This window comes from Hyperolius riggenbachi, chromosome 4 (genome assembly GCF_040937935.1).
Source record: "Hyperolius riggenbachi isolate aHypRig1 chromosome 4, aHypRig1.pri, whole genome shotgun sequence".
Taxonomy (NCBI): domain Eukaryota; kingdom Metazoa; phylum Chordata; class Amphibia; order Anura; family Hyperoliidae; genus Hyperolius; species Hyperolius riggenbachi.
The window spans coordinates 469,707,839-469,719,913 of NC_090649.1; the positions used below are offsets into that span (position 1 = coordinate 469,707,839).

Sequence of the window (12,075 nt, forward strand, 5' to 3'; positions counted from 1 at the left end):
TGTTAGGCACCACCAGGCATGTCCTTAGTGTTAGGCACCAAGAGGCATGTCCTTAGTGTTAGGCACCACCAGGCATGTCCTAAGTGTTAGTCACCACCAGGCATGTCCTTAGTGTTAGGTACCACCAGGCGTGTCCTTAGTGTTAGGCACCACCAGGTGTGTCCTTAGTGTTAGGCACCACCAGGTGTGTCCTTAGTGTTAGGCACCACTAGGTGTGTCCTGATTGTTAGGCACCACCAGGTGTATCCTTAGTGTTAGGCACCACCAGGAGGATTTTAGGATTAGGCCCCATTAGGGGGAATCAGTTAGTGTTAGGCATTGGTAGAGGGAAGGCTAGTATTAGGATAAGGTTAGGTTGTAGTAAAATATTGCTAAAGGTTACCAATATTTTCTATTGGAATTAACTAGCAGAATATCAGTAAGTTAATTTAACGGCATCCTTTTTACTGGCTGCCCTTTTTAGATGTATGCTAGTAATGCTAGTGAAGCTACTGAGATGAAGTCTGACTGTCCCTTCAGTTTCTGGGAGGAAGGGGCGGGGTTAGATTGAAGTTAGAAGCCCATTTAAGTAAGTAGGTGCACAAAACTGGAAGCATTGCCATTCTTCAGACACACCCAGAGCGGTGACTACTGCAGTCTCCACTGCACCAATTTAGCTTTTTATTTTATGAAGCCTTGGTGCTTGTCTATGCACTAATTATTGTTAATACATAGTAAGAAAGCGAAATAATGTTTGCCAACATCCTCATAATACAACAGCCAAACTGAGGGGATTGTTTTGTTTTTGTGTATTCCCTTCTTAATGAAGTGTGATTTCACTTGCAGTTACACTTTTCTTATTGGGAAGACTGTAGGTGCCACAGATTTTCACAGGTTGACAACTGTGAAGCTCTGTGGATGGAACGACGCCAGGTTTGGCGGAAGCAGATTCAAGAATAAGAACTCTGCCTGACAGCTCGACCTCCCAAGAGGTGCATCAGCAGCTAAGGATCTCGCTTGCGCAGTATGGACAGTCTGCTGTAGTCAAGCTGTTGGGGAACATACAAGTCCCCACATACAGGGGGATTGTAGCCTTTGTCACGGGAGACCCTCAAAGTTACCGTTCTTAGACAGCTGGAGAGTCATAGGTTACCCAATTGCAGAGGTCTAAGGTCGGCTTCTTCCGCACTCAAATCAGAATTACCATTCATTGGAAAGCAATCGTTACAAAGTAGCCATTTCCGCAATACGGTTCGCTCTCATGACACGAGAGAGAATCTGGCCACTCGTACATCCAGATGAGGTTGGGTAGGGACAGATGGCTAACTGGGCACATACTATGAGCTTGCTTTATGCCTGTTCCTCTCCACGGTTGCAGATGTATTTGTGCTTTGAAGTGAACAAAACCAACATGGTAGCGGTGATGTCTACGCTGAGCCTGACAAAAACGATAAAGCTATTCGAAGTAAACCTTGGCCGGAGCCATGAGCGGAGCAAGGCGATTTCTGGGCACTTTTTGTTTATTTATTTGTTTTACCAGGCAGGGCGCAAAGGATCGTCGTCTTGTGCACAATTAGTTTGCTTAGCAGGCCGGATTTCCTCGCGTGAACGTTCATGGCATGTTGAGCATCTCTGGCTTATAGAGTCAGGGGTTGGGCAGCCCTCCTCCGTCAAGTGCCAGAAGAGCATTTGTCCGTCCCTAGCAGAAAACTAATGTGGCTTTGCATCTGGCAGGGCCATCCTGGATGATGTCTACGAGCAAAATGTTGCGGAGTGAAAATCTGGACGTTTGATCATTCACAGCATATGCCATTAGTGGCTGCATTCAGAGTCAGTTAAAAGGGGATGATTTAAAAAACGAGTTTATGTGCTTGCTTGCTTAGCATCTGTACCTTATTTTTAGGGGTGGTGAAGGGGGGTTAAGCCTTAAAGTGACACTGAAGCAAAAATATACTTATGAGATAATTAATTGTATGCGTAGTATATCTAAGAAATAGAACATTATTAGCAAATAAATGATTCTAATATTGTTTCCAGTATGGGAAGAGTTAAGAAACTTTAGTTATTATCTATGCAAAAGAGCTTCTCTGAGCTCTCCGACCCAACTTGAATTGGCTACAATGCTGTTTTCTGGAGCAATTGTACATCAAAGGGAAGTTTAAAGTGCCATTAGCTCTGCTTGTTTTATAGTTTAAAATACAGAGTGTGGCTTGTCACAAAAAAACCTATATATCTGAAAATAAATATATGAGACTATTTTGTTTTCTACTAATGCTCTATTAATTATTAGTACTACACATACAATTCATTATATCATGTTTTTGTTTAGTTTTTTTTGTTTTTGCTTCATTATCACTTTAAAGAGGAACTGTAACATAAAAAGATCCCCTGGGGGGTACTCACCTCGGGTGGGGGAAGCCTCCGGATCCTAATGAGGCTTCCCACGCCGTCCTCCATCCGTCAGGGGTCTCGCTGCAGCCCTCCGTGGAGTCCGGGCAGCGGTGACGTCATTATTTACCTTCCTGGCTCCTGCGCAGGCGCTCTGACGGCTGTCGGCTCCGAACTACACGGAAATACCCGATCGCCGTCGGGTCCGCTCTACTGCGCAGGCGCAAGTTTCCTGCGCCTGCGCAGTAGAGCGGACCCGAATGAGATATTTCCGTGTAGTTCGGAATGGAAAGCCGCCACAGCGCCCCCGCTGGAGCCAGCAAAGGTAAATATTGAACTGACAGTCGGCACAGTCGCCGGCTGTTCGGAGGGCTGCGGAGAGACCCCCGTGGGACAGAGGACGGCGTGGGAAGCCTCATTAGGATCCGGAGGCTTCCCCCACCCGAGGTGAGTACCCCCCAGGGGATCTTTTGAATGTTACAGAGTCTCTTTAAATCACACCTAAACTGAATATGGAGGGATGTGGAGGCTGACATATTTGTTTCCTTTTAAACAATTCAGATTGCCTACAATGAACAGAGGCGCTTAACTTGAATCCTTGTGCAGATCGCTTGATACTCCTCCCTGTATTACCTGATGAAGCGGGATTGAGCCTGCGAAATGCGTTGCAATTTTTTTGGGGAGTTTCTAATAAATGTGTTTGACTGTCTGAATTGCAGTCATTGTCGTGTCTGCTTGAGGGTGGTAAGACCACCATTTCCTCCTTCATTTTTGCCAATTAAGTTGGTTTTTAAGCTCATTTAATCTAATCTTATACTTTTGGCGCCTCTGTTCATTGTATACAATTTGGAGTCCACCCTTGGTGGAGGGTTGCTACCCTTTTTTCCTGTCTACAGAGAGCGACTTCCTAATCCTGGGTGGGGTCAGGACAATCTCCCCACCTGCCTTTACAGTGGTTGCCTGCTGGTGACCCTGACTTGTGAGTATCTAGCATTACCAATTTATTGCCACCTTATCCAGTACGTATTACACTATTGGGGCTCTTGGTGTTCCCTGTTTTTATTTTAATTCAGATTGCCTGGCTGTCCTGCTGATCCTCTGTCACTATTACATTTAGCCATAGATCATGAGCAAGCATGCTGATTTGGTGTTTGACTGAGGTCTGATCTTTTGATGTGATTGACTTTTGTGGTCAATAGTTTCACACTCTAAGCTTAGTTGCTTATTGCTCAGTTACATTGATGGAATTAGAATGATTGGTAGATTCAATGATCATCAGGTCTACCTTTCGAGACTCTGTTGTCCTTTATTGCTACATTTAGCTTCCATAACTAATAGGGAAACCAATAAACTCAAGGCTCTTGTGTCAATTGTACAGAATAATTATTACGTAATTATTTGCCATACACTATTATTTCACTGTGAAGTTTTGAAACAGGTGTGCTTCAGGAACGACTTCTTAAAGTGGATCAGAGATGAACTTTTACTCAATGCATAATTGTGTTCCTTTCCTATTGTTTATAGGGCATTCCTCAAGCCAAATACTTTTTTGTTTTAATACTCTAATTCCCTATAAACTATACAAGCCACGCCCACAGGTTATCAGAGAGTAGCTTTCAGACAGTAGCAAGGGCTCATGGGAGCTCAGTCTGGGCAGGAGGAGGGGGAGGTATTACTAGCCAGAGATTTCAGAGGCAGAGGGGAGGAGGAGGGGGGGGGGGATTAGTTTTTTTTGCTCAAGATGCAAATAAGCTTGCCTCTGTGTAATGTTTACAAACAACATGGCTGCTGTCATTCTATCACAGGAAGAAATAATCATATTCTATTAAAGCTGTTTGCAGCTAGATTTGCTGTGTAAACTATCTAAACTTTAGATAAGATATATAAACAAGTTACTTGTTATAGTTAGTTTTTTATCTCGGATCCGCTTTAAGCTCTAATGAGATAAAGGAGGAGCACTGCCCAGTGCCCACACACTAAAAACACTTGTAAGGTAGACTGTTGGCTGTCTATGGACTACATGAACTTACCAGCATCTAGGTGCCTCCTTTATCTCACTGAAACTGGAGTAGCTGCTTTGTACAGGTGTGTACAAATCTTTGCCAGATGCCCCCCATTTGGGATCAGGGCGATATCGGTGGGCTGCACACACTGTGCTGCTATGCGGGGGGACAACAGAGGGACAATGAGTGGCGTATGTGTGACGTCATTTGGCAAGCTGGGGAGCGGCCCGAACAATGGGATCGATGTCACTGAGGGTGAGTAGATCCGCCAGGCAGATCACTTATGGGTTGGGGGCTGCCATCCACTAGCCCCATTATCGGCTGAGGTGGTCATAATCGACCAGCTCAGGCGTGTGTACGGGCCTTAAGGGTGATTAAACATTTTGTAGAACACAACACAGTTGTCCACATGAAGCTTCCCTTTCTTATTCCCTTTGTTGGTTATACCATGCACTAGTTAAATGAGAACCTTCTCAGGAACAAGTAAAAAATAATAAAAAAAAGATTATAATATCTCCACAGCCTTCTTTTTCTGCTACAATACTGAGACTAACCTTGAGGCTGACATCTGTAATATAAATGGTATGGATGAAGGACAGTTAGATTAACCACCCATGCGGTGACGCCACAGGTAGGTAGCAACAACTCTTATCATGGCTTCAGATAAAAAGTAAAATGTTATCTTGAGGCCCAGGAGCCGCAGGGTTCAGCTCTGTTTGTTCTCCATTCTCCTGGAAAAGTGGTAAGAGTTTGCCATAAACTGCCCCGGGTCAGCTACTTGTAAACAAACGCGAGAGCCACTGCCAATCTGGTCGCGTGGAATGTCCATTAAGTGCCTTATCTCCTATCTCAATGTGGACTTATCTTCATTTAAATACAGTAATCAACTTGTTTTATATCCTAATGGCACAGTACACATTTCCACACACTGACGGGTTTAGCAGTAGTGGCCAAGACATAAACCGCAATCTCATAAAACCGATACAATTATGAACACTTAAGTACAAAAAGTGCAGCTGTATTTGCTATCCAAAGTACATTAAAAAGCTAAGTTGGACCTCATACCTAAGATGTCCATGTATAGAGATCTGACTACTCAGGCCTAGTTTCCCTCTAGTCCATGCTGGCAGTTTTAAGCAGTTTTAAGCAATAGGACGATAATTTCCTGTTTATCCAAAGAACTTACGAGTTGGGCAGAAGGTAAAGTTACTGTGGCTTGGGGCAGGGCTTCTGCCAACCAATGAGGAACTTCCAATATTATAAGTACCAAGATTTACCACAGACCATCCTTGCCCCACCCCTTGCTATAAAAAGGTCTTCCTTTGTCTACCTCCTGGTGCGTTTAGGCAGACAGGAGATGGCATCATTATTGTTTACAACTGCCAGCAAGGACTGTAGGGTCGCTATGCTACAGTGGCCAGATCTATGTATCTGTATATCCCAGATAGGAGGTCCAACTTACTTTTTGGATGCACATTGTAAGCCCAAACAGATAAATGCACAAGTATAGTTATCCTTTAAGAGCAGGAAAACATGAAATACAAAATTCAATGAGATGATCAAAAAACTTTCCTAACAAGCTAATTAGCTTAATCAAAGTAGGGTGGAAGTTGGAGCTAGCAAATCACTGAATAATTAACCCAGCTGTTAGCTAAATGGATCAGCTGCTGGAAGCTTTGCTTTGCTAAAAGTTCTACTATTTGGAAGGGCTAGATTTTTTTTATAGGTTTTTTTTTCTTTGCTCATCACTGGTACTTAAACAGCATTAGAGATATTGCACATATCCAATGTAATAAAATGTCTCCCACAGTGTCAGTGTCCCGGTCTCTTTTATAAGATGCAGAAAGTTCTCAGTTCACATGATGTATCAAAGAACCAAACCTATCAATATTCCAAGACCACCTACAGCAGGCATTCAAGTCTAAATTAGAGCTACTCTGGTTCAAATGTGCTACTATTATAGAGCTATGATGAAAGCTAATTCTAACTATGACAGTACTGCCTTAGACACAGATGTCTACCCCTAATATGGATGTGTAATGTAAAAAAGCAAGCATCTGATCATGACCAGGGAACTCCATTTACAATACAAACTCTCGCACCCAGTTCTCTGATATGCGCACGTTTGTGTTATGTAAAGTGGAGGGAGACATGGCTCACAACCACCACCGACTTATCCGGGGGAAGTAGGTGAGTTTTGCAGGATTTAGTAAAGTGCTCTGGCTTCGCACACTGCTACACTCAGTAGGAATACAAAGAAAGAAGGCAGAAACTTTACTTGATGTTGATGGTGTGAACCTATGTCCTTGACTGTGTACCAAGTAAAAAAGTTAGAGAATGTTTTCAAGGGTCGAAGTTCCTTCCTCTGACCCTCCAAAACATTTCCTTTTTTATACTTGGCATACAATAATGTACAAGGCTTCACCCCAGCTACGGCAGGTGAAGCCAATGTCTTCTTTCTTTGGATATTTTGGGGGCAGAGACAGATTTTCCCCCAATACGTCTAGCTGAAAAAATTAGGACTCAGCTCGATCCAGTTGAAAACTTCAAGAGGAAGCCAGCCTCATCTCATGTCTCTGGTACCCTTTTGAATAATCAGAATCTTATGGTCTACAGCAAAATACAGGCATTTTTACAGATCTTTCATTTGTGTGCTGCTCAGAGGTGGGAAACGTGGGCCGCAGACCTTGAATTAAATTTCACTTTAAATAATAGTATCTTTCCAAGCTGTGTGTGAAGACAATCAAGTTCCCCTACATTATTTCTCCTATGGGATAAATCATGCAGAAACATGTGATCAGTTTGACCATGTGTTTGATTGGAAATTATTTGATTGGTTGATCATAATTAGGTTAACTTCCTGTTTTAGTCTACAGGGCAAGAAGAGGACAGGTGATCACAACTAGCCAATCAAGGATGAACAAATTGTATATAATGTTGCTTTACAACCTTTAGGAGAAAATGTGTCAATTATGGCTGAAGATTATCTGATAAAAGAAAGGAGAAAGGGAAAACACCGACCTTGAATTGTCCTTTTGAAAAAAGCCTTACAGGCCTCGCATGAAGCCACTCCGTAATGGTACCCCGATGCTATGTCACCACACACCAGACACAGTCTTTTGGGCATTGCATTGAGCATGTATTCACATTTGGTTTGTGAATCTTCAGCGATGGTGCTGGAGCAGTCATCGTATCGTTTCCTGACGGGCCCGTTGCCCCCAAGACCTGTGGCCGAAGGGTACAACGGTGGCGAGTCCAGTCCATTCTGGTGCCCATTCATGGTGGAACTGTAGCTCCCACTGGCGTCCGAGGAGCCACCGGGGCTGTGGTGGTTGATACTGTCCGTCAGGGAAGCTGGGCTTGAGGGTTCCGTCTTGATGTATGAGGAGCAGCTGGAATCAATGTGTCGATCTTTGCTTGACATTCTGCAGAGAAGCCTGCATGGCAATAAGGAGGCGAGAAGAAAACAGAAGACTTTGTTTAATAAAAAAAGAAAAAGCAAGCTTCCTTTTCTTTAAGATTGCTCTGCAGGGGCTAAACACTGCACATCATTCATCCATCAGTCAATAACTCTTGTTATACATGAAGGCAATCAGCATAAAGCCATGACAGAGAGCTTGCAATGTTACAGACAGCCAGTAAACAAAAACTTTAAAAATCCCAAATCCCCTTTCCCTAAGGTAAGACTGCTTGTCAATAGGCAAAATTGTACATGTGAAAAGCAGAGCAGACCACGAGACGGCTGGCTTAAGGAACATTTACAAAGAAACAGTGAAAACTTCTGCAGAAAAGCATTTAATTTCTAAGATCCACAATGCTGGCTGCTAGAATCGTTTTATACTATTCTCTGGAAATGGGGTATAAAAGCTTGATCTCTGGAACTGAAATAACATTTAAGAATTATTTGTAATAAACCCTTGGTTGGAGATGATTTCAAAATGAAATTCAAATGTCCATTTTTATCCTGTAAAACATTATACAGTATTTCTACACTATACAGTATTTAAAGTGGACCCAAATTAAAAATACACGATTTCAGAAATAAAATCTATTTTCTAAATTATAATAATAAATAGCAGCCTTTTTTCAGCTGCATGATGACAAATATAAAATGTTTTACATTTATTGGAGGAACCCCTCCCTTCCTTTCATATTGCCGGGACAGAATCCGGCAAACTGGTGAAATAGGTGGTGTCCAGCAAAGGAGGAATTGCTAATGGCTGCCACCTGTATAACCCTAGTTATGAAAAGAGAAGGGTAAAAAGCATGCACTGAAATGCTCATAGGCTTGAAGGCGTGTTTATTTATCTTTGCATGTGTCAGAGTGGTGCAACTAAATATTTTGAATTAAAAAAATGTTTGGTTTGGGTCCACTTTAAAGGATTATTGTTGTCTTGTATAATTTATTATCATTAATCATGGCTATGGTCATTTACACTTTGCCAAGTATTTTTACAATCAAGTCAGTGAGGTATGAGAGAATGCATTTTAGGGCCAGTGCACACTAAAAAGCACTGGCGTAATCGCAATCGCTCATCGCTTTTTGAAGTGATTTTTTTAGGCGATTCTAGGCACGTACCTAGCGATTTTCTTGCTTGGAAAATCGCTCTGATCTAGCGCTTTTCAGAGCAATTTTCAACTTTCCTATACTTAACATTGAGGCTGAATCGCCTCAGAAGTCAGCAGACATGCTGCAGGACCCGCGTTTGCGTCTAGGAGAAACATTGTTCTGGTGTGATCCTTTTCAAAGCACTGGTGTTTTTAAAAGTGCTCAGAAGCGCTCTTGGTGTGCACCAGCCCTCACTAAAATTCACACTTTCAAAAAAGCTGATACTTTATGAAATTCAGTGTATTTTCATGTAGGTAGAAAAAAAACAAAGTCTTGTAATAGTAATACCTTTTAGTGGCTAACTGATAAAGTTAAATAATGCAAGCTTTCTGGGATCTAGTCCCCTTCTTCAGGCATATTTCCAGATGTTAGCTGTAGTAAAACACTGATGCAGGGAAATAGCAAACATGAAGATGGCAGTTGTGCTGGTTGCTGTTTAGCAGTTAGATGTCAGGTGATCAGCAGGCTGGAGCCAGTGAGCTCATGCAAGCAAACATGAAATCTAGCAGGTTTCTGAAGATCATGAAGCCAAGTGTATTTTCATGAAACTTTTCCCTTTGACAAAACACATTTTGCAGGCTTTTCCAAATCACATTCAGCTATGAGCTTTATTGTTTATTCGATATTGATATTATTATTATTATTTATTTATACTGCAGCATCATCTTCTGTATTACTGAAAAGACAACAGAAGTGAGAGGGATAGGCAGGTGGCCATATTTTATTTCCTTTCAAACAATTCAAATTGCCTACCTTTCCTCCACACCCTCTGCCTCTAATACCCTGAACAGGCATGCAGACCAAGATGTTTGACTCAAGTTTGACTGGATTTGACACATGCTTGTTCCGGGTGTGTTATTCAGATACTACTGATGCGTGAAAGATCAGCAGGATGCCAGGCAACTGGCATTGTTTAAAAGGAAATAAATATGGTAGCCTTCATATACTTTTCACTTCAGGTTTTCACTAGGCTTTCACTATGAAAGCAATTTTGCAAGTTCATCCCCCCCAAAAAAATGTAAGCTTTAACTCTAAAGGAAATACATAGTTAGTTTTCTTTTATTTATGTATTTATTGTGTTATGCTCTCACTTTTAAAACATATATTTTTAATATCATGAAATGTAAAAACTTTTTGGAGCTCCCCCTGCTGGTAAGATTGGTAAAGTTTGGAGGGTAGAAAAGAATGTCACTTTAGTGTTGCCGTAAACAAGTTTCAAAAAGCAAAGTCCCCAGACTTAGTGACCGTTAACTAGGCTCTGTTTTGTTTATGAATATTGAACCTAATCCAATAAACTTTTCTCCTAAGTTTTCTCTTAGGTGATATTTTCCCATCTAATCAGTGTAGAGCAGGGGTCTCAAACTCGCTGCCCGCGGGCCATTTGCGGCCCTCGATACAATATTTTGTGGCCCTCGCCAGTAAAAGCTTTCTTCTAGTTCGCTTCAGTGCTCCCAAGTAATCCGCCGCATCCCCGCTGCTAAACGAGGGCTGCAGAGCCCCCAAATCGCCCAGAGGGCAATCCGCCGGCATTTCCTGGAAGGGGCAGAGCTTTCAGCTTCAGCTCTGCCCCTCCTGACATCAATCGCCGCACGGATCACCGCCTCTCCCCTCCCCTCTCTGTGAAGGAAGAGTGAGAGGGGCGGGCAGAGGCGGCGATGCGCCGCGATTGTGAAATTCCTTATGCGGCTCAGCCTCATCCTGACTTTGCCTCCTGCGGCCCCCAGGTAAATTGAGTTTGAGACCCCTGGTGTAGTGCATTATAATCCCCTGGCAAGCAAGAAAATACCGGTACTCAGAAAAAAATGGATAGTACTTTTTCACCTAATTTTGTGCCTTTTTAATTGCACAGTGCCGAAAAGTTATTTTAAACAGGAGATAAAAATTACCTACAAGGAGAAAAGTTATGAAGTGAAATGACTTGGATTGGGCCTATTATCATTAGCACATGGCAGAAAAATAAGACCCTTCGGTCCTCCTAGTCTAATTAGACCAAAACGAATTAAAAATTGTAATCTGTGATACTTTTCTAAACTCTTATTCTTATTAAACAAATAAGTAAAACAAAAATGAAAAAAAAAAATAGAAAAAAAATAAATAGAAACACTATCTAATACGTGCCTCATTTCTTTAATTACTCTCCAGCCTTCATGCGTTCATGTTAATTGGAGCCATAGAAGTGGCTTGTCTTGCCTTGCACTCATGTCTTAGGCCAACATATGAAAGAAAGTGGCTTTGTGCTGACATACAGCAGCTCTGTGAATTCCTTTTAATTTAGAGCACTTACAAAACCACTTATTACCTTATAATTACTGGACCACTCTCACATACATAATGATCTTAGGCTACAGTTAGGAGTTATTAGGGTACTAAAACACACTCCCTTTTTACTCGCTCTCTCCCCGGCAGTGAATTTTATGCAGCCATGATTAAAACGCTCATTCCGATTCATCCCTCGCAAACGGGTTTACAACGGATATTGCACATTCCGATTTCAGTAGCAAAAGCGAGAGCTTTCTCTCTTTTGTCCCACTTACCACTGACATTTTCTGTCCAATCACATATAATGTTGTGTCAAGTGACACAGAAACAGATTATAAATCATGCAGAGATTAGGGTTTGCATGAGCCATTGTTTCTTGGTACCAAAAAGCCACCGTCTTATGTTGTCGGCCCAGGATATCAACAATTAAAGTTATTGCCCATTTCTCAGATTGTTGTCATCTCCTGCCCTTACCCCCACCCCACCAACATACCCTGTCCTTGATATAGACCCTACAAACTAAGCAGACACTAACCTAGTACGTTGCACTTTTCATAATATTAAGGATCCCCAATTTCAACTTTTACCTCAATCTTTGAGCCTAAGTGTGAATATTTCCCAGTTAAACTTCTGAGACTAATGAAAACGTTTCACTTGTTCTAAACCATACCCTTGAACCAACACCTAGTGGTAACTTGTTAGAAGTTTAGCAAAATGTAACTAAACTTTAAAATATGTACACCCCAGGAATTTAAGACATTTGAATATTTGAACTTAATATGAAAAAATGACAACATTAGGTAATAAGGTATAACAGCAATGATTTTCCTCGGACAG

At 41.9% G+C, this 12,075-nt stretch overlaps 1 protein-coding gene across 11 annotated transcripts in view; it reads right to left on the reverse strand.

Annotated features, from left to right (window-relative positions):
* The window catches only part of ESRRG (estrogen related receptor gamma), a 1,050,432-nt gene that overhangs the window by 198,407 nt on the left and 839,950 nt on the right, over positions 1–12,075 (reverse strand). For 10 of the 11 annotated variants that reach the window (XM_068232897.1, XM_068232892.1, XM_068232893.1 and 7 more), the window contains one exon: positions 7,392–7,807. In XM_068232897.1, coding sequence (XP_068088998.1) covers positions 7,392–7,794 — 403 coding nt within the window. In that variant the 5' untranslated portion in view covers positions 7,795–7,807. Of the gene's footprint in view, positions 1–7,391; positions 7,808–9,267; positions 9,402–12,075 lie in introns of those variants that run through there. The other variant, XM_068232898.1, reaches the window with a different exon arrangement.